At 31.4% G+C, this 24,419-nt stretch overlaps 1 protein-coding gene across 1 annotated transcript; it reads right to left on the reverse strand.

Annotated features, from left to right (window-relative positions):
• Positions 1-430: 430 nt before the first annotated feature.
• LOC136988257 (elongation factor 1-beta-like) lies at positions 431-22,773 on the reverse strand. Its single transcript, XM_067286114.1, has 7 exons — positions 22,617-22,773; positions 20,907-21,029; positions 12,719-12,821; positions 10,825-10,888; positions 5,082-5,207; positions 694-761; positions 431-605 (listed from the first exon to the last, which is right to left on the reverse strand). The coding sequence occupies exons 1-7, from the start codon at positions 22,691-22,693 to the stop codon at positions 519-521; spliced, it is 648 nt and encodes a 215-aa protein (XP_067142215.1). The 5' UTR covers positions 22,694-22,773; the 3' UTR covers positions 431-518.
• Between the last annotated feature and the right edge of the window lie 1,646 nt (positions 22,774-24,419).

Below are 24,419 nucleotides of genomic sequence, written 5' to 3' on the forward strand. Positions count from 1 at the left end.
AACCAACAAGAGATAGACATTAGGCACTACCTCTTAAATTTAATAATTAATTTAGGTTCTGAAAGAAAAAAGTCAATCCAGAGTGGGACTCAAACCCACAATTCAGCTTATTGCCTCCAGACCTATTAATTTAAATGTAACCATACTAGTTACCCATAGTGCCAACTCAACACCCATGGCCTAAAAACACCTACCATGGAACTCTGTCTGCTATCACTTTACCCTAGCCTTGGGGTATATATATATAATATAAACATCTACAAGCCAGACAGTTCTATTAGGCCAAATCCAGCAATCGTTATGTAATTTGGCCTAAAGATAAAGCCTGACATTATTGATTCTATTGATAATTAAATATAGCCTGATCTAATCCAGCAAGCATTTGGCTTTAGTACATTATCTTTGTTTTAGTAAGAAAAAGCATCAGAAAAACATTTTTCAATTTAGTTTATTTTTTTAATGTAGTAAAAATAACTATTGAAATTTACTCAGAAAAAATTTATTCTTTGTTTTATTCTTTAAAGTTTTTGAAATGCAGCAATGTCAACCGATTGCACGTAATCCTCAAAATTCTGAATTTCCTCCTGAAGCCAATCTATGCTGACCTGAGAAGAAAAAGTATATTTTAATAATTTTATTAAATTAAATATAAATAAAAAAAAATGTTTTAAAAATGTGACATTTAAAAATTACCTTCAGATCTTCCACAATACAAACAATTTGTAGCTTATGAATACCAAATGCAAGAGGTACTAATTTTGCTGAGGAAGAGGGAAAAAATGATCAGTAATCCGCAAGTAATTAAAAATTCTTATTAAAAGTTGCAATATTGATTTAATGATATGCAATGTTCAAAAAAATTAAAGTGCAGAATCTGTATAAAATATTTTCTACATTTTAAGGGGAGAAAAGAGTTTGAAACTTAAATATTTCCAAATTGCATAAATCTTGACAGCACTTATCATCATTTATTTTTGTTTATTGAAAATATACAAGGCTGCCAATCTATTGACATTAATTACCATCTCCCCCACTTGGAAGTCCTTACACAAAGTATCTCAACTGAAATCGGGGTACACAACTGGGCGACAAAAACTTAAAAATTTTTGTACGGTTAGCAAGCATATGATATGGAAGATATTTTTTATTTATTAATTTTTTTAAAATATTGGTAAGAAACAAATATAAATATGGTTATGACTTATGAGATACGAGTTATAAGTTATGAACTACGAGTTACAAGTTATTTCCACCTTAGGAAACGTTTTGAAACAATGTACTGTAGCATTGTTAATTATTTTATGTCAAAGCAGTTAATAAAACACATCAAAGAAAAGCAGTTCATAGGTATAAAAGTTCTTCGAAAGATTTTGTTTTCATTCTGTTTTAATTTATATTGTATTTAATGTATAATGTAATGTATTTTTAATTTTATGTAGGCTAATTGTTGTCTTTGTTTTATGTATCTTTGTTAATTTTGGGGGGTTGATAGAAAAGCCTCAACGCACAGTTGATATTTATTTGTAAAAACAAATAATTATGTAACATGTACATATATGTTTGTTAATTACAAAATTGTTCTTTTAACTTATTTAACTCATTTCTTAAAAAAAATATTTAAACTTATCAGGTGGTACATCAACAGAAAAGAAGTATTTTCATTATAAAAAAAACACCATTTTGTATTTTGTCTATTATTCATCTTATTTCGTCACCCAATGTCCAGTGCCCAGTTGATGGTGTCCCAAAATTCTTCCATGCCCTCATAACATGGACAATATTTTTGAATCGATATAGGAAATTGATTTATTACATATAGATATTTCCTATTCTATTTTCAATTTGTCACACATGACATTGCAGCCAATTGTATAAGTATCTGTTTTGTTTAAAAAGTTTTGTTCTAATTACTCTCACTGTTTGAATTTATCAGCTTAAACCTGACATTGACTACACACCAACCAATGCCAAAGGTTATCAGGTTAGAAACAGCTATAATACTAATAAATTATGAAACAATTTAGCACTAGAGTGAAGCATTAGGTGCCATCTCTTGATAAATTTAATAATTATAATTTAATTAATTGGACCAGAGGTCTGGGTAGCATAATTGGCAACGCATCTGCGTGGTAAGCAGGAGTTGCAGGTTTGAGTCCCACTCTGGGCTGATTCTTTTCTTCCAGTAGTTCTAAATTAATTAAATTATAATTATTAAATTTATCAAGAGATGGCACCTGACTCTAGTGCCAAATTGTTTCATAATTTATTATTATTATATTGGGTTAAGTGAGATATACTCGGTTAACACCGGTGGCTGTGTACTATGCCGGACCAAAGTCAAGGCATAGTAACCAAAACAGAAATTAAAGAAGTGTATCAGTGTGTGTGTCTGTATTCAGGAATTTTCTCACAATATGACATGTATTCAATATAGTGGCCTTCTGTAGTGTGATGTATGTGTTTCTATTCAATTCTAATGTGCCCAGGCTTTTGTGTAGTGTGTGTGGTATGACACCTGTAGAGGAGAGAACAACAGGTACAATAAGCACCCTATCCATCCTCCACAGACACCTTATTTCCTGGGCGAGTTCTGTGTACTTGCTAATTTTTTCAGTGCATGCGTTTTGTATATTGTGAGTGTTTGGAATGGATATGTCTATAATGTATGTGATTTTATTGTGTTTGTCAATGAGTGTGATGTCTGGTCTGTTGTGGTAAATTGTTTTATCTGTGATTATGGTTCTGTCGTAGTACATTTTGTGCGTGTTGTTTTCCAATACTGTCTGTGGAATGTATTTGTAGTATGGTTCGTGGATGTCTGATAATTTGTGTTTCTTTGCAAGCTCTTGGTGTATTATATTTGCTACTTGGTTATGTCTGTGTAAATAATCTGTCTGTGCCAAGAGCTTGCAACCAGAGGTGATGTGTCGTATAGTTTCTGGCATGATGCGACATTTTCTGCATGTGTCATTTGTGAGTGTTGCATCTTTGAGTATGTGTTTTCTGTAGTTTTTAGTATTTATGACCTGATCCTGTATGGCAATCATGAATCCTTCCGTCTCCCCAAAGAGGCATCCCTGAGCTAACCAGCTGTTTGACGCAGTTTTGTCAACAAAATCCTGGGCCAGATCATAAGGATGCCTGCCATGGAGTGCCTTTCGAGCCCACGATTGCTTAATGGTGTCTATGCTTTTTATATGTTGTGTTGTGTCCATATGATGTGAGTGTAAGTTTAATGGTGTGTTATTCGAGTCTGCTAGAGTTACTGCTTTATGTAATTGTGATGTTTCTTGTTTTTTGTAGAAAAACTCTCGCAGTGACTGTATTTGTTTGTAGTGAAGGTTAACTATGTCAATCAGGCCACGTCCGCCATCTTTACGTGGAAGGGTTAATCTTTCTGTGGCGGATTTAGGATGATGTTGTTTATGCTTAGTAAGTGTTGTTCTTGTTTTCCTTTGGAGTTGCTCAAGATCAGTGTGAGTCCAATGTATAACTCCAAAAGAATATGTGAGTACTGGGATGACATATGTGTTTATTGCTTTAACTGTGTGTTTTGCATTTAATTGTGTTCTGAGAATAGCATTTAACCTACTTTGGTATTCTTTAATTAATCTTTGTTTTATTTGTGTATGTTCTGTTAGTTTGGCCTGTTGGAATCCTAAATACTTGTAGAACTCGCCCTCTTCCATGGATTCAATAATGTCTCCATTTCCAAGTGCAAAATCTTCTTTCTTCAGGATTCCTTTTTCTATGTGAACTGTTTTGCATTTATCTAGGCCAAATTCCATTTGTATGTCCTTGGTGTATGAATGTGTGATTTGTAGGAGTTGATGAAGTTGTTTTTGTGTGGATGCATATAGTTTTATGTCATCCATGTACATGAGATGTGACAGTGTAAACTGTGTTGTTTTTTCGTGTCTGATATTGTAACCATATTGCCTGTTGTTTAACATGTTGGATAATGGGTTCAAGGCTAAGCAGAACCAGAGAGGACTCAAGGAATCTCCTTGAAAAATTCCTCGCCTAATAAAAATTTGGTTTGTTTGTATGGAAGTGTTACTAACCCTGAGATGTAGTGTTGTTCTCCAGTGCTGCATAGTGTTTTGAAAGAATGCAATGAGTGATGGATGTATTTTGTACATGTGTAGAATATGTAGCAGCCAACTGTGTGGAACACTGTCGAATGCTTTTCTGTAGTCTATATATGCCATGTGTATGTTTCTGTGTTGTTTGTGTGCTTGCCGTAGAATGACTGAATCTATGAGTAACTGTTCTTTGCATCCCCTGTGGTTTCTACGACAACCTTTTTGTTGTTCCGTAAGAATGTCGTATTCTTCAACATGTTTGTATATTTTGTTTGCAATACAGGATGTCAATAATTTGTAGAGTGTTGGAAGACATGTAATTGGTCTGTATTGTGTGGGGTCTGTGGTATTGTTGTTTTTAGCTTTCATGTAGGTGATGCCCTGGGTAAGAAAATTTGGCATGTCTTGTGGATTGATGATGATGTGTGTTAGATGTTTAGCTAGTTCCTGGTGCAGTGATGTAAACTTTTTGTACCAGAAATTGTGAATGTTGTCTACACCAGGTGTCTTCCAGTTGTGTGTTCTGTTAACAGTGTGTTCTGTTATTATCATTATTATAGCCATTTCTAGCCCGATAACATTCGGCATTGGTTGGTGTGTGGTTTTATATCGGGTTTAGTGGTGATGATTGTTTACTGACATTGACTGTTGAAACTATTAAAGTGTATGTTTTTTTTTACATTTTTGGTGTTATTGTGAGAAGTAATATTGACACCATAAATTTTCAATTCAAGATAAAATCAATGATCACACTTTAGCATTTCATACAAAGCATGTGACTTCAAATTATTTTAAAAGCATTTTTCAAAACTCACGATGCTTCTATAAATTTAAAATGAATTTATACTTCTAGTATATATTTTTGATAGAATTTAACTTCCAATTTTGTAATTTTGGAATAAAATCCAAATTACATAAATTGTTTAAATTTGCATTTACTTTAAAATACTATTTAAAAACTACAAAATACAATCTCATTGAAAGATAAATACTTACAGGCTCCCCAGGTAAGACCATCACAATTAATTGATCTAACCATTTTTTCCATTTCTTGCATATTAGTTTCATCATCCCATGGTTTGACATCAAGTACAACAGATGATTTTGCTACTGTTGCAGGTTCTATTAAATAATTTATTATTATTAATTACATGTATTTACTGTCAACAATATTAATATTGAAATATCACCAAATGATCACCTGGCCATAACTTTGCTAATTTTATTAATTAACACTGAGTAATTTGCTACTAGAGATAGACATTAGGCACTATTCTCTTAATTATTCAATCAATTAATAATTATAATTTTAATAATTTATTAAATAATTTAGAACCATCTAGAACAGCATTTCTCAAAGTGGGCGATAACACCCCCTTGTGGGTATTGGAGGCTTTCAGGGGGGAAGTAGAAGGCTCAAAGGAAATTAGGGGGCATTAAGGAAATCTAGAGGGGCGATGGCAGACAAATTCTATCTATAAAAATCTGACTATAATATATATATAAATGCTGACAATCTATATATTTTTTTAATTTTTATTGAAGATCACAACCTGAATATTTCTAAGGCTCGCGACTCCACTAGCCGTAAAACAGCCGTAAAAGCTTTTAAAGCTTTTAAACATCTACTCTTTCATATTGGAATTTTGATCTAATTTTAAGAACTTTTGGCAAGTGGCACTGGTTACTGCTGCTTTTGTCTAGCCAACATGACGAGTGAAAGCCTATATATCATATCATATAAAAAAATTCTGGCAAAATGCTTTAGAATAGTGATTCTCAAAGTGGGGGTCACAAAAAATATTTGGGGGAGGTCGCTGAAAAATTGATGCCAGATCAATTTTTTTTCAAATATTTTATAAATTTACTATGGATTCATGTTTAGAAATAATAGAAATAAAAAAATATATAAAATAATATTTACTTAAATAAACTGCACATATAAATAATAAAAACAATATAAATATTTAATACGAGCCTAATTATTCATAAATTTGTGCGCTATTGGGGAATCCCCCAAGTTCCACTCTCAGCCTAAACTATGATAGAACAACATTGTCATTTGGAACGGTGTTCGCTAGCAGCATTGCGTCTGTAGGCAAGTCGAGTTAGAAATACAGTAGAGCTGTAGCCGATCAACCAAAAGCTTTTCAGTCGGCAAATTTAAATTTCCACTAGTGCTGTGGCACTGCAATATTTGGCTATGTCTTGGGCTACTCAAATATTATTTTAGTTGGTGTGCATTTTTAGCGGCAGCACTGGAGCGACCATGAGAGGGTACTTAACCCCCCTCCCTCCGGGATGTTTTCCTACACATAGTCATTCTTCAGGGGTCCTTAGAAATTTTTTAAGTGCAAAAGGGGGGTCGCGAACCAAAAAGTTTGAGAAACACTGCTTTAGAATATATTAAAAAAAATTAATTTTAAAATTTCCATTAACTACTTTAGGTTTTTAGCATTTATGTTTCTCTCCCAAAAATAGTGCAATTTTTTTAAACATTATCCTCGGGGAACAAGTTAAGCTCGTTTCTGTCATGGAGTATCATGCTGGATGCATACAAAATGTTTAACATGATCCTGCCCTGATGTTGCTTGGTCACAACATTTCCAATGTATTTCCTGAGAACTTTCTTCTCACAGAAGACATTGTTCTTTTGGTCAAACATTGGAGACATTATATGAGAGTTGTCAGTAATTTTATTTTTTTAACACATGATTTACCTCTTTTTGGACCCCGAAGAGACTGTGGACCACAATTTGATAAACATTGCATTTGTTACATCTCCAGTAATACTGAAACATTCTACAACAAAACTCACCAACTTAAGATTTCATAACAATTCTTCAGGACAGACTTAAAAAAAAAAAAAAAACAGACAAATAAACTATCAAATTACTTTAAAATGAAGATTGAATGCTTAATAATCCTAAATAAATAATTATAGATTTATTATCTAAATTTAATTATATAAAATGTATATAGCTGTAATCATTTTATTTAAAAATTTAAACTAAAGCTATATAAATATTTAAATCATTATGTAAGGCTTGTCTGTTTGGAAATAAATGTTTTGTTTAATAAAACAATTCACATAATGGGCATTAGAGCAGCACTTCTGTAACTGTGTTCACAAGCTGCTACTTTTGCAAAATAAATAAAAATAATTTCAACTTGGATCAGCTCTGGTCAGCAGATCACAGTTTGAGTAGCACTGTGTTAAGAGCACACAGATGCAAAGTTCAATCAGTCCCAGGCAAAGAATATCAATGTCAAGTTAGCCCCCCCCAAACTTTGTTTTCATTTTCTTTTTATGTATCATTTGTTAGTGTCTGTAGTCTGTTAAAATCATTTGTTAGTGAATAGTATAAATAATTAAAAAGTGTTAAAACTTTCTATCCCATTTTATTGTCAAATAATATACAACTAATTTTGGTACTTTCATAATATGAGAGTATCAAACAGAAATTCACTTATTAGTAAAATAAAGAATAAGAAATGAAGTTTAGAATAAATAAAATAACTTTTTGTGTCTGTGCAAAGATTCAAGTTTCAAACCCCTTTCACTTATAAGTCAAACATTAAGTCATTTGTGTACTGATTCAAAAATTTTAATTAAAAAAAAATTTAAGTAATATATGAAATATACTGTTACTATAACTACAATACTGTTACAATAATACAAGACTAAAATGCAGAACAGGATTCATTAGAGAATAATATATATGATATTAAAAAATTTAACACCACTACCTATTCTAAAAACATTTTTTTAAGAGTAAGGGGCCGTCCATAAATTACGTAAGGGCGATTTCGGCCATTCTAGACCTCCACCCACCCGTGTAAGAAACCCTAAGATTTTCTTTGATTCCCCTCCTCTTCCCTATCTTACGTAATATTTAGGCATGATTTTATACAAAGATTTTAACAAAAATAAATATTTTTATGAAACTCTTATAAACCTTAGGTCCAAAATATATAATTATTAATTAGTTAATTAATATGTACTATTATTTATAAAAGACTTTATGTGAACAAATTTAAAAATATAAAAATTTAATGAATTCGAATGAAAAATTTATTTTAAGAATTTTTTTTTTAATTATTAACAATCTTTTTATTATTATCTCATTAATCAACGTCATAATATTCATTTTTATGTTAATTTTAATTTTCACAAAAGGACGCAAAAACTTTGACAGATCCACTAGATAGAGCATGTGTAAACAAACGTCATACAAAATAAAACAAAAGAGAATAAAGAGAGATCACATTCCGTTGTCATATTCATTACATCTCGGAAATAAACTACATGATGATAAAATGTGCTAGATGCACCTGGGGACCAAATCATAAAGCTTGTAAAACACTACATAATGGGGCAATACAACCAATGCTACTTTACGCGGCCTGTAGTTGGGGTCATGTAACTAGTAAAAATTCAAAAACAAGTAAATTACTTTTTCTTCAAAGACAGTTTGCCATCAGAATTTCAAAGTACTGCAGAACTGTTTCTACTAATGCCTCTCTGATACTAGCAGAGCTCCTTCTTTTGTCACTATGTATTGTAGAAAAGGTTTTAAACTACTACATCAGAACTACAAACGTCAAGGCTCAACAACGGTCTCTACTCCTATCTACAGCTGTTCATATGCTACCACATTGCAATTACCCTACTATCCTAATCATCACCCTGTAAACAAGGTTATTTGGTGTCATCTGCTTCCTCCATGGATAACCATGCAGACATTAATATCTACATAGATAGGTCCAAAAGCCCCCTACATGTCGGCTCAAGTATCTGTATCTTCCTCGAAACTGACATATTTTACCCAAAGTATGTTAGAAGGTACAGATACCCAACATACCTCCATCTATCAAGCTGAGGAAGATGCTGTCTACCAAGCTGTTCAGTGGGCCACTTCACTATCAAACAAAACTCTGTGTATCAAAATTTACAGTGATTCTCTGTCTGTCCTAAAAGCTCTATTAAATCCCAATTGCAATAGCAATAAAATTACATATATCCAGCACCATATTAAAAATCTTGTAAATAAGATAACTTTTATATTTGTTCCTGGCCATAGTGGCATACTAGGAAATGAAAAAGCCGACTTTGAGGCTAAGTCAGCTGCAAAGGACACTGACTTGGACTACACTCACATCCCTCTCTCACGCAGCAGCTTTAAAAGTTATATTTATGACAATGCTGTGCAAAAGTGGAATAACTGGTAGAATAGCAAGACTTTATTTTCCTAGTGTTGAATGCAGGTTTCTCATCACCACTTAGAGATTTAATGTTTGCTACTACTCAACTACTTACTGAGCACGATAATTTTAGAAGCTACCTGGCGATGTATAACCAGGCAGAAACTGCCTCTTGCTTTTGCTCTACAGAAAACCTAGACACTGTCGACCAAATGATCTATCATTGTCCAATTTATGATTAAGATAGACTTATTCTGAAATTAGAAATCTTTACAGGTGGTCATGTTCACTTGATAAGCTTGTTCAGATGCCACTGTTTGATGCTTTTTACAGTTATGTTCAAAAAATATGGAAGAAAAGACTATTTCTAATTTCTAATTTTACATTTTAGTTTTCACTAAAAGCCAAATATTAATTTTTTGTTTACTTTGTATCATGTATTTTGCTTTATGTATTCTTAGTATTATACAGCCATAGGAGTAGTGCACTTATTCTAAAAGAGAGAGAGAGAGAGAGAAACCACTACATGGCTTTTCTCCCATAATAAAAAATGTGTACAGTGTGATTCTGCTAGCGTTATTATTCTATCACGTCACACGAGATGGCATTAGTACAACGAGAGTTCTTAACAGAAACCGCCAAATTGAAACCAAATTCAAAACTCCACCACTCAACGAGATCAAAAAGTAAAAATAAGAATATTACGTAAGACGAGATCTATTACCCCCCTGCCCCTGAGTAAGAAATCGTAAGAAATCCTTGACCCCCACCCACCCCAAAATACCTTATGTAATTTATGGACAGCCCCTAATTTTCTAGAAAAGTTTTAAGACTGCTACACAAGTAATTTGATAATTTATTTGTTCTGTTTTTTGTGAGGTTAATCCTAAAAAATAAATTGTTATTATTGAATTTTAAGTTGGTGAATTTTATCGTAGAATGTTAGTGTTACTGGAAACATAACAAATGCAATATTTATCAAACTGTGGTCTGCAGTCTCTTTAGAATCCAATAAGTAGTAAATTGCGTGTTAAAAAAATATGAAATCATTGACAGCTCTGTCACATGATGCCTCCAAGGTTTGGCCAAAAGAACAGTCTTCTGCAAGATGAAAGTTCTCAGGAAATATGTCAGAGATGTCACATGACCAAGACAAGTGACATTCTGGGATAGTCATGTGACTGAGCAATGTAAAAGTGGAGTCTTATGACACATTTTGTATGCATCCAACATGATACTCCATGACAGAAACAAGCTTAACCAATGGTAACATAAATAGTGCAGAGTCAGTAAGTAGTCCTATGATTTATTTTTTTCATAGCATGTTTTATATGGTTAACAACAAAAAAAAATTCTGTTTTGCAAATGTCTATCAAATATGTCTCTCAAAAAGGGTACTGTTATACAGCTTCTGTGATACTATCAGTTTGGTTCGAACAAGTCTGCATCACACTTTAATGTTTGTTTGAAACAAATTCATGACTTTAATATTAATTATTTGATAAAGGAGGTAAAAATATTTTAACCAACATACTTTTGGCTTTTTTCTCTTCATACTGTTTTAATCTTTCTTCTTTCAACTTTTCTATTTCTTCATCCTAAAATTAAAAAATATTTTAAAAAGATAAAAACATTTATAAATGTTAATAATTAAAAAAAAAAATGCAAGTTATACATTTGGCTAAATGAAATAACTATTTTGTCGTCTTAATATTTAAAAACATCCAAAATTTCTTCACTAATTTAAAAGCATACATTTGGGAATGAACATTCCTGTTGCAATTTGTTGAGTTAAACAACTGTTTATAAGAAATGTAGCATATATAAATGTGTAATGTTGTATTAAGTATAAGATAAATATAAATTGTACACATTCATGCTGTAATTGTTTGTAATACATTGAGTTCAATAATGAAAAATTTTTATCCTCTGTTTACAGTTATCAGCCAGTTATTGTTATCAAAAGTTGGAAGTCCCAAAGTGATCATAATAAGCAGATTCCACTGAGAAACAATCACTAACAAGAACTCCACCCTAAAATCCAATGCACGTAATCAAAAGTAGAATTTAAGATCATGATGATTGTGTATAAATGCACTATAGTAATGTACTGTACATGGTAGGGATGGCTCCATCCCCATCATATACATCACTACAGTTTAGCCCCCAGTCATAAGATGCAATAATAATATAACACTCACAATGATTATTATAGATATCCCTGCCTGAGGAGGCATTGGTAATAGTAGCATTCATCATTTCAGGTGATTATCCATTAACATTTGAGAAAAGACATTAAAACCTGTTTTGTCAGCAAATATCAATGGCTATTAGATACATGTGCAATATGTCAAGCATATAATTTGCATTCATTCATAATATACTGTATATAGTAGTTCAAATTTCTAAATGATTTGTGATTTTTAACATTTTACATATTGACAATATTGTATAAGCCACACTCATGGTACTTCTCTTGAATTCTACACGGGGTTAAATTATCATTTCCTTGTACAGTTTTGTTCAATAGTGCACATATTGTTTTTAAATCTTTTGCTTTTCATCCACTTCCCAATATACAGGTAATTCTCCTAATATTTCATTTAAAAATGAAACACCTCGCTTTTCACATATTCAAATATATATGTAAACAGCAGATTTATATATTCCTATGTTTGCTGCAAAGTCTGTTGCTTTCACACCACTTTCATACATCTATAATAATCTGATTTTACCAAAAGCAATCATCACTTACAGTAGAGCATCGATTATCCGACCTCCGATCAACCGTCACATCGGTTAACCGACTGTGTTCTAGTCAGCAAATTCAAATGTCCGCTAGTGATGTGGCGCTACAATATTTGGCTATGTCTTGGCTACTTTAATATTATTTTTGCTAATTTTTGCATGTTTTAGCTGGAAACACTGGCTCCACCATCAAAGGGAGGCCAGTATTTAAACCAGGCTTAATTTTCTATTTTTTCTTTATTTCTGTATTTATTTTATGAAAAATAAAGAAATAATTTAATGATGATTGTTATTTTTTAAAAAAATTTTGTTGGGTTTAACATCAATGAAAATTCAACGCGAAGTAGGTTAATAGCGATATACTAATATACTAATAATGTATTTTTTCATACTTTTCAGTTATCCGTTTTTTCAATTATCTGACCAACCTCAGTCCCCAATATTGAGATTAAGTCTCAATATTTTGCAATATTGAGACTTAATCTTTTCAATCTTCCATTTTTTGGAAACCTGTCTCCTAATTTTGAAATATTTGTCTCATTTTATTAAAAACAATTTTGTTCTTTAAATTTAGAAAAAATAATTATACTATTTCTTCAAATAGTGTTCTTACTTTCTGAATCCTTCACTTAAACAGTAAATTCATGCTACATAATAAAAATTCTTAAAGCAGCACTTACCATATCATCATCTGAACCAAAAAGACCAAGGTCATCGTCATCGTCATCATCAACTTTGTTTCTCTTTTCAGCTAATTCATTTGATTCAATTGATTGCGGAAAGCTTTAAAATAAAAAGTTTTTTATTTAGAAATTTTTTAAAAGTAATATATGTGATAGCCATTATCTGTAAATGGTGTTATTTTTCATAAATCTTTAGTATTTTACAAAATGTAAAATAGTTAAGATTTAAGGCAGTATTATCACCTATTATTTTTGCAAATAATAAAAACAGAAAAGGCTAAAAAAATGTATTACTGAATCCACTGTACAATGATTAGAAATTGTATATGTTTCCACTATCTTAACATTATAAAAATTTCATTATTATGGGGTTTAGATCTCAAATTTGATTTAAAAACTTTGCTACAACTTTAGAAATTGTAACAATAAACAAACAGTGCACAAATTAATTGCCTCAGAACACAAAAATTGTTATTTTCTTTATCAAATAGAAAAAAAACATAAGTTAAATTAATATTTTGGCGTTAAATGATAGGTTCTATCATTTTCAAGTTTCATAGTCAGGAGGGTAAATTTGTACTGTACATAAACATCACAAAACACAATAAATTTGTAAAGCCAAAAAACCACCAGGTACAATGGGCTACTTTTCTGCGATTAATTAATTAGTAGTGAGGTTGAGGCCAAAGTTTTAAACACGAAAATGCGCATGTCGGATGTTCAGCACCGCTTTCCTGTAAGCCTAGAAGTTTGACAATGGCATTTGGAAAGTCAGTGGAATCATGCTCGACATTCCAAAGGCCATTGTCAAACTTCTAGGCCTACAGGAAAGCGGTGCTGAACATCTGACGTACACATTTTCGTGTTTAAAACTTTGGCCTCAACCTCGCTACTAAATAATTTGTCACTAGAAGGAGACATTAGGCACCATCTATTATTAAATTTAATAATTATAATTAAATTTTGCATCTGCACAGTAAGCGGGCATTATGGGTTTGAGTCCCACTCTGGGCCAATTCTTTTCTTCCATAATATTTTAAAGTATTTAATAAATATTAATTAAATTATTATTATTATTAAATTTAATAAGAGATGGTGCCTAATGTCTTCCTGTAGTGACAAATTATTTAGTAATTAATTAAATATAATTGCAGAGAAGTAGTCTGATGTAATCCGGTAGTTGTTTGGGTAAATATACATCAACAAATCAATTTATAAGAAAGACTACATATGGGTCTGTTTTTTATAATATTCTGTATTCATATCTTATCTGTCTAGGTAATTCCAACAATCGAGGAACAATTTCATGACAAAATCCTGCATTTTCCAAGACAACTCTGCACCATGCCACCAGACCAAGAGGACAAGTAAAATATAAAGTGTCCTTTATGGTTTGTTAGCATTGTTGTCATTTAAACTGACACACAAACTCTAAGTAAAAATGATTCCTACAAGAGCTCCAGATCAGATGCCTAAGCTGGTCAGATAAGAATGCAACTATGCAGACACAAGCAAGAATATGTGGCAACAACTGATAATGACACTAATTAATTATGACCACACCCAATGCAAGTCGAACAGGAGAAGGTAGTGTGGAGATGATAGCACATGTTCATGTTGAATTCGTCACATAGAATTGTGAATTATCACACTAAGTACTGTTTTACATTAAATTGTTTCAATACCCATGATCAAGATGTTTCAAGTAGGACTTGTATATAGCAAAACCAGTCTAAACAACTTTCCCTTTAATCTGTTCAAAATGAAATCAGCTAAACACAAAAATCAATCAAAATGGGGTTAGAGTTATATATGATACATTACACATCTCTTACTGTGTCGGCATTACATAGTTCACACTATGGTTTCTCTAATGGAATCCTGGCTGTTTTTTAACCCGAGAAATCCCGCAAATTTCTCAAAGTTCACATTTTTCTTATTTTGTGTTAAGGTTAAGGAAATTATGCAAATAGAAAGTATAATTAACCCTAGACACCAACCAAATGCCAAAATTCTATCGGGCTAGATATGGCTATAGAATTTCGACATTTGGTTGGCATCTAGCTTATAGCATATCAGGTCTAATGATGATGTTCATTTATAATTAATGGACATTTTTACAATCCTTCAAATAGGACATCTATTATAGTTACCTTTAAATAGCAGATGCTGTCATCCATAAACAACCTTATGAAAACACAATGACCAGGTTCAATATTCTGAAATAATTATGTAAGAAATATTTTAAAATAAAAACAGAATCAGTTCAAATACTCTCTTAGTTGACAAATTTTGACCATAGGTATCAAATTAAGACTGGTTGAAAACAGGAATAGAGGAGGGAGCAGGTTGTAAAAAGTGAACAATATTCTTTATCTGTTAGAAAAGACTAACCTGGTTAAGTTGTCAATCACTACTTATTGTCATACATATTAATGCTATTGAACATCTGTACTATTATTGAATTAAGCTTATGATACCAAGAAACCATAAACTTTTCCTTAGTTATTCTTTCATTCAACAAAAACTAATACAGTTTTTGTTGAATGAAAGAATAATAATATAATGAAATAATGAAAATAAACTTCAAATGGTTACAGCTGCAGTGTTTGTGGTGAAAGTTCAAAGGTTGTATTATGAAGACAATTTTTGTTGGTCATTTTAGAATTTGGGAAGATATTTGGAATTATTGCATTTATGATCTTAACAGCTTTCTGTGGCTTAAATGTAATTTTTAATAAATCATTTATCGAAAAAAGCAAAAACGTTCAAAAAATTACACCTTGATAACTACAAAGAAGACAAATCATTATATTGATTTTTATTATTCACTTAGATTGTAAGGGACATTTATAAATGCAAGATTACTGAATACCTTTACCATTCCTTAAAGTAGCTAGCAAATTGCCTTCATAAGCCAAACTCTCACTGCCTAGACTGACCTTCATTTACCCTTCTGTTCATAACAATAGTTTCATTTTTGGGCTGCAATTTGAAAAAACTGTAACCTATAAATTCTTATCATCATCTGTCCATTTCCTTAATCTCAAGAATAGAGTTAGATGAAATACGAGACCAGATATGAACTTCTGTTGCAAACTCAAAGTCATGTTTCAATTCAAAAGTTTCCCCTGAAAGCAGTGAATGGATGACTCACAAGACACTATTGTTAAAGGAAAAGTATGATGTACAGGGGCAAGCCACTACTAATTTGAGGTGAAGAGCATATATTAAATTAAATAAATTAAAAATATGAAATGCAGCCTGGCATTGTGATGATGTCACAATAAATAAATGTTCTTTCTTGTTACTTTCGCCCATTGTTTTTGATGAATTAATAATTAATCAATGCTTGTTTTGTCATAATTTTTATATTCCATTTAAAGTATTCTGTTTGCTACATAGAATTCAATTTAAAATGAGACTTTTACAGCTGGAAAGATAAATAATATACTGTATACATATTTTTAATTATATATCCTACTTATACTTTTTGGCATATTCACATTTCTAATGCAAATTTGATATTTTTGTAATCCATTGTATTCTTCACTATATAATGAACACATTAAAATTTAGTATATCTGCCAGCATGTACTGGTACAGTACCTCCTAATAGCAGACTGACATAGCTGACTCTGTCTTAATGGTGTCCTCTATTTGGAGGTTATACTGTATATAGTTTCTTGGTTTGTAACATTTATGCAGTCCTAACTTTTAGGTCCACTCTTGCAATTTTATTTAAAATGACTGATAATTATAAGAGAAGTTGTTGTTGTTTTTATATAAAATTATTAACATATTTTTAAATTAATGAAAATATATAATTAAATGCAGATTTCTTTAGTTAAACAAATCCACAAACTTAAGAAAAGCCATCTTCATCAAAATGCATACAGACATGGAAATTGCACAATCTAATGATTATATACCAAAAAATATGTGTAAACTAGAGTTTCTCATTTTCTGGTCCTTTGCTTGTTCAGGATTTTGAGAAAAAGTGATCTGATTCCCGAGATATAATTAATTATTTTTAAGATACAAAATAAATCTTGAAATCATATGATATGATTACTTTTCTGTTTTAAGTAATTTAATATGTCCTGCAACCTCCAAAATAATAATAATAATGCTGAGTAAAATGTATTAAAAATTATCTTTGAATTACAGGTAACCCCCGTATAACATGGCACTTCTATAGCACAGATTCACTCTAACACGGTTTGAGAATTGGGAACATCCCCCATATAACACGGTGGTTTTATAGCATGGGTTCACTCTAACATGATTCAGGAATTAGGTAAAACCCTCATAGATGAAATGTATTAAAAACTGTTACCAGTTGATGATTCTCATGCTGAGATTATCATATAGGATGAATAATCTCTGGTAAAATATTTACTTAAATAAGTATTTTACCCACAAAAAAAATCTACTATATAAAGCTGAAAAACTGGATTCTATCACTGTATGCCAAAAATGGCCACTAGGAGTGCCCCTAGCAATTATTTAAATTAATTTAAATTAACAATATAAATTATTATATATATATTTTATATTTTTACAGTATAGTATTCAGATTATTATTATTTTTATTTGTAATTTTGTATGCCCCAATGCCTGCATCGGCTTTTGTGAATCATAAATCCGATTTAAAGAAGGATTTAACAGCATGTTTTTTTAATTTTTGGAACCTAACCCCCCTTTTCGTACTAGTTCTTTGTTTCGTATAACACGGATTTGCATAACATGGCAATTTTTTGGAATGTAACTCCCGTGTTATACAGGGGTTACCTGTACAGTACATAGAAATTTTCACAAATAGAAAAAATTTATTAAAGTTTGTTGGAAACTGCTTACAAAAAAAAAAATAAATAAATAAATAAATAAAAATAATAAAAATAATAAAATATAACCTTTGAATTGAGTTGAAAAATTAAAGAATAAAATGAACTGGAATCAAACTTCTAACTTAATAGGTAATTTTCGTTTTTAAATAAAACATGAAAATTTACAATAATATTTTATATTAAGATTTTAAAAAGCAAAGATGGTCAATACTCTAATCACCCAATCTGGTTCTTATTTTAGTAATAAAAAGTCCTGCTACTGAGAATGTCCTTTCCAATTCAATTGATGTGGGTGGAATTAAATGCATCTTTAATGCATTTAAGAAAAGACAGATGTGTTTTTCACCCGTAGCCTCGAAGATTTCTCGTTCATTTTCGAGATGCTTTGCAGTACTTCTTTTGCCATCTAGTATTCTTGATTTGTCTACCTTGGCTGCTTTAATAGCGGCATCAAGCTTATAGCCCAATAATCTGACAGTTATCTAAGCCAAGAAGTATCATAATTATAAGTAATAATTATGATAGTGGGAGTATAGCCCTTTCCTCCTTGAAAAAGTTGCAGCAGAATTCATAGGTGCCCAATAATCTGACAGTTTGTTTGGCTTTAATAATCAGGTTTACAAAGAAAAACTTCATACTTGCATACTTCATACTCATTTGTATCTTTGCCCAATTTGGCATAATGCAATTATTGAAGCTACTGGGCATGGTTAAATTAAGACAGCATCAGTGCAATTATTCATGATAATACAGGTTCTGACAAGTAAAGAATTTTCAGTCCTGCCACAAATAAGCTACATACTGATTATTGACAATCTGACAAGCCATAACAAACAAAAATTTAAAAAATAAGCAGGCTTAAAATTAATAAATACAAATGTATTCTGACAGTTTATGGGTTAACAGAGATTTCACTGTACTTAGAAAATTTAATTAAAATTCCCAAATAGACACTACTTCAAAGAGTCTTCATTTTGTCCCTTTCACACATCAGGAAATAATAGTCATGGCAGAGTAAGACTTATTTCCAAGTTTATACTTATTGTCCCAGCCATTTTATCAAATGTATGAAGAAACTATCTTTTTTATGGAGGAAAGAAAAAGTCAAAAATCCATTAATGATTCATGCAGGTGTATAGAGAGATCAACTACTCCATATATTTCTGACACCATATTATTCATACTAAATGCTTCAGGAAGCCAAATCTTTAATTGAATAAGAAATATTTTCATCCTGATCCAGAACAAATTCAGCTTATAATTCATACAAAACAAATAATGAATATTCCTTATACAGGGTGTTGCAAAAAAAAAAAAAAGGAAAAAAAAAAAAAAAAAAAAAAAGGTGTTCTTCCTGGAAATGGTGATAGAACTCATTGAGATAAGCAAAAAATGTAGAGCAACATATTTGCAAATTCAAGATAGTTACCGAAATAGTTTTGGCAAATAATGCTAGAATGGGCTCCCATTTCAGATCTGCCAACTGTCAATAAACAACTGAAAATGGAAGGACAGACTGGAAAGCAATAGCAAGGTTGCGGCTGACATTTTCAATGCAAAAATGTGTACGTCAGATGTTCAGTGTCACTATCCTGTATGCCTAGAAGCTTGACAATGACATTTGGAATGTCGAGCATGATTCCACCGACGTTCCAAATGCCATTGTCAAACTTCTAGGCTTACAGGATGGCAGCACTGAATATCCGACACACATTTTTGCATTGAAAACTTCGGCTACAACCTCTCTAATCACAAAAAGCTTATCATTGTGATTATTTTTCCCCCGTCTTAACTGGCAATACTAAAATTCTAAAATAACTTAAAGACTTCTTTTTACTGAAAGTTGTGTGTAAAATAAGTGGGAACTACCACATATTTTTCTTGTTTAAAACATTGTTCAGTTCAATAAATGTTTATCTTTAAAATACTAGTTTAAATAGCAATAACTATATCATAGTTCCTAAAAAAGTGGGTTCAAATTTGCAACTTTAACCTTGAATATTTTGGTAACTATCACAAATTTGCAAATATGTTACTCTACACTTTTTTCTTATCTCGACTAATTCTATCACCCATTTCCAGGAAAAAAACTTTTTTGTAACATTTTGTACACATATATTTTAGTATAAATACAGTCAAACCTGTTTTTATGCGGGGGATAGGGACCGCATTAAAAAAAAACGCATAAAAAAAATCTCACGAAACTTCACGAATGGCTGTAAATAATAGTTTTCGCGACACAATTAAAAAAAGTCTCACATAGAAAATAACTCAAAACCGTACGAAATAGAATTTATTGACAACAGATGTCAGCACTTGACTGCATCGTCTGGTCTATCGTCTGTTTTACATATTTTTGTCCAGGTGGTGTTTTGTTGACTTAAAAAGTAAATTATTTCATTTTTCGCATATTCATGCAATAATATTACTATAATAAGTGCATTTATGCTATAATAAGTTTATTTAGCTATAATAAGTCAACGTAAGACATGACGAATCGCACGAGACTAGTCGCCAACTATACCGCAAATTAAAAATTCGCATTAAAAAAATCGCACATAAAAAGAGCGCATAAAAACAGGTTTGACTGTATAAGGAAATGGGATTTTAAATCTAGCTATTATTACTTTTATACATAAGATGCAAAAATAGATAATTATTTTTTTTTATTTATTCACAAATAGCAACTTCATTAAAAAAAATTTTCCCTCCTATATAATTTTCTGCTGCAAAAATCAAATGAAAGTTCATTGTTAACCCCCACATCCAAAATTCTGTTAAAACACAAAAACAACAATCATTCTTTATATCTGGCATCAAATTTTAATTTAGATAAATTACAATTATTAATATGTAATTAAAATTTAAAGATTTGTTTTTAAGAAGTGACAGTTTAAAAAGTCAAAAGTTATGAAATTTGAAATGAAATCTCCTTTCTCTTAATTAACATTACTTTTAAAATGCTACAAGTTGTTTGTGTAAATGTTTAGTAAATCAATACTCTAGTATGTATCCTTTCAAAAGAAAATGGTTTTAAAAAAATTTTAACTTTAAAATATTATTTAAACTTAATTTTAAAAATAACTAGACAACCCATTACCTGCTGAGTCACTACTTAAAATTTATAAAAAATAGAAGATACTATAATAGTAATAGTAACATTTTATAGAGGTGTAATGCCTCCTCATATCGCATTTTATAGATTTCTCCTTGAAATAAACTTTGGTCCTGTGGGACAAGATGAGAGCTGATGCTGTGACACAGATAGCTTTTACATCTACATATTCTCAACTTACATATGATTCTAGTTAATAAAAATAAATTTAAAAACTCACCCAATTATCTCATGTTCATGTGATTTAATATGTTTATACCATCTTAATGCATGGGCATATGTAGATGGAGGAGGCGTCCTTAATTGTTGAACAACTTTAGTATCTGCTTCAGATTTTTGATACCTGCAACATAAAAGAGTGAGAAAGTATACTTAAAATGTCAGATTTTTAAACTATTTTTTGCAATTTGTTTTCTTAAGAATTAAAATATATTCTTGTTAGTCTTTTCTAACTTTTTAAATAATTATTAATAGAAAACAAACAATATCACTGATATTCTGGAAAAACTTCACATATTTAAAAAAACTGCTTTTATTGGTCATGTTTTTTGAGAATAGGGTGGGGATGGTAGAAGAGAGGCCACCCCACCATCCCTCACATTTACAGACATACACAATTAAATTCTACATTTGGTTTTTAATTAGAAGTGGATGAAATTTGAGTTGCAAGATTTGAAGATATAACACAAATCAGGTCAAACATTTACAAGATATGCTGTATTTCAAAACAGACACATTGGTATCTCATACTTCAAATTTAATTCATTCCAGAAGTCCATTTGAAGTCCAAAGCAATTTTTCCCATTAAAAATAATAAAAATTAAATTAATCCATTTCCAAACCTTAAACAATACCCATTTTAATAAATTTAAAACAGCAAATATACATAATTTAAGATAAAAATAACAATTAAATGCCCTTAGGGGCCGTCCATAAATTACGTAATGTATTAACCACATTGCACACGTAACATGCTGCAAGTAGTGGCTTTCTATAAGCTGTCGTCAACTTCCTTCCTACTAAACCTTTATATTATGTTGATAAAAAATTTTTATCCTAAAAAGAATCTTTATATTACGCTCGTTCTCCATGCTGCTGATATCTTACTTGCTCCTCTAAAGTTGATTGCCTGTCCTTTGTGACTAGTTTTGAATATATGCCACGCTTCTGCATATTTGAGGTGCTTTTTGTTGTTCACTACACTCAGGTTTTCTTTTAGACCCTTCAGGGGACTATGGCCTTGCAATTTAAAAACCGCACACCAACATCAAACAGAAGGTACTGTAGCCATATGTATGTCATTCAGAGGAATCCTACCTTTCTCTACTGTGTATCTCCTTTCCCTTCTTCCCCTCCCCTTTCCTTGTTTTCTGCTGGCTAAACACCTAGAGTACGGCCAATGTCTCTTGTATGTATGTATATACATATAGCACAAAGTACTTAAAAAGTAACTTCTGAAATCTTATATATATATTATATAATTTATCAAAATGTTACAGGGTGTTGCAAGAAGAATTCTACCACTTTAAATTATTATGTTAATTATTATCTAAGAGCATAATTAAAACATTGAAAATGAGTGAAAATCTATGCTGCTATACCCCAAAAATTGAGAGAGAAAGCAATGCTGCACACCAAAATGAATACTACCAAAGATGGCAGAATTCATTTTGGAATACCCTGTATTTGCCTATGAATTTGATACAAATCTTCATACTGATAACATTAACATTCTAATCTCAAAGTTAGAAGTTACTTTTAGCTCAATATCTATATATTTATGTACGCTGGAATTACCTAAAAGTAACTTCTACCTGAAACATAATATACAGTACATCATACAGTATACTAAAACCAAACCATATGATCACTTAATGTAAATCATAAGCGAAAAATCGCAATTCATCCGGTCGAAATTAATATTACTTACCCCTCAATATAGCTCCGATCAGAAAGATAGTCATTTAATTTTCTTAATCCTTCAGTAGTTTGTAAATCCCCGAACATTTTTCTACAAATTTTACCTTGTACAGAAAAGCGAGTCCTCCACGTTTTGCAGATGCAAGAAAAGAGAATTCGTTCCGATAAACTCCGCTAGTCTGCGCACTTAGATATAAGATTAAAATACTCGTAACGCTCTCATTTCTTTATTATTATTTCAATGAGTATGTAGAAGAAAAATTTTTAAAAAGATGACAAGCATATTAATACCACAGAATTAATGTTTAAAAATATTTTCCTAATTAATATACAAGTATTATGTTTACCTGGAAAATAGTTTATGAAAGCGTTACGAGTATTTTCATCTTATATATATTATCTGAATAGCATTTATTTTGTGTCATTAATATTAATGTCCTGTTTAAACAACTTTCTTTATATTATAGCTGTTAACAGAACATCCGCCAGCGACGGCTGGATGGCCAATCGGTCAAGTGGCAGCCTGCCGCTCTGGGGGACCCAGGATAGAATTCAGACGGGTCAAATAATCCCCAGGAATTTTTCGGAGGTGGTACGTTCGGATATGTCGGACGCCGTCCCTCACTACCCGGCTGCCCCATTGTGGTCCTGGCCGAACCCATAATGGGCTTGCAAAAAGAAGCCCTCTTAGTGCCCATAAGACGGAAAAAGTTTTTAAATTTTTAAAAAGTGTCTACTGAGAGGAAAGAGTTTAAAAAATATCATTCTGATAATGCGCACATGGTGAGGTCTGACATATCCGGGACAGACTACCCAAAAAATTTCTTGTTTTCTTGCCCGATTCAATCTTGAGTCCACTAGAATGCTAAGCTAATATTCTCCATCTGACTTCCGCATTATGGTTATATGGCCGGCCATATAACATTAACTTGCTGATAGGCGTGGAAAAATCAATGAATCGATTATTCTTTGCTAAATCGTCTGAAAATAAATTGTGGTAAAAAAAAGCGTACGGGTTACTTTATAATGTTTTTGACCAGTGTATGGCATTTTGAAATATAATACTGTATAATGAATTGATTTCCGTTTATTATTTACCAAACAAAAACATCTGAGATGTAAAAAATTATGCCAAGTAAAATTTATGACAATTTAGACGACGGTCAGAATGTTTCTTAGCAGCTTTTCTTTGGTAAGAATAAGCTTGGCGCTTGGAGGCGAAATGTAGAAAACAATAATACAGGTAAAAATCTTCCAAGCGCCAAGCTTATTCTTACCAAAGAAAAGCTGCTAAGAAACATTCTGACCGTCGTCTAAATTGTCATAAATTTTACTTGGCTTAATTTTTTACATCTCAGATGTTTTTCGTTTGGATATCAATTGTTTTTGTTTACTAATTCTATTATTACATCAAGACGTAAGACGATGATGTATGTACCTGCACAATTCGGTCAGCGCTCGATGACTAAACGCGCCGCCGACCGACGCTTTCGATATGCCGTTTAGATAAATCGTTATAAAAAGTTTTAATTGGCATAAATTTAAGCTTTTGTCATTCTAAGTAACATCTATACTAATATATAAAGAGGTAACTAAGTTTCGTTGTAACAGGTAATCTCCGAATCTACTCATCCGATTTCAAAAATTTTTTCACCAATATTTAGAATGGACCTTCAGGGTGGACATAGGCTATATATTATTCCGTTAAACATTCATATAAATTAAAAGATATCATCTAGGATTAAGGCTTTTATGTCCAACAGATGGCGCTAACTCCAACGACCTAAGTTTGCTTTTCTGCGAAGCATTATGC

This window comes from Centruroides vittatus, unplaced genomic scaffold (genome assembly GCF_030686945.1).
Source record: "Centruroides vittatus isolate TY-2023 unplaced genomic scaffold, ASM3068694v2 scaffold_324, whole genome shotgun sequence".
NCBI classification, from domain to species: Eukaryota; Metazoa; Arthropoda; class Arachnida; order Scorpiones; family Buthidae; genus Centruroides; species Centruroides vittatus.

Excerpts from the sequence above, each read along its gene's own strand:
- LOC136988257 (XM_067286114.1), bottom strand. The coding sequence starts at position 22,693 with ATGTTCGGGGATTTACAAACTACTGAAGGATTAAGAAAATTAAATGAC. Across the intron at positions 12,822-20,906 it reads CATGAACATGAGATAATTGG|CTTTCCGCAATCAATTGAAT; the intron begins GTGAGTTTTTAA and ends TTTATTTTAAAG. Across the intron at positions 10,889-12,718 it reads TTGGTTCAGATGATGATATG|GATGAAGAAATAGAAAAGTT; the intron begins GTAAGTGCTGCT and ends TTTTAATTTTAG.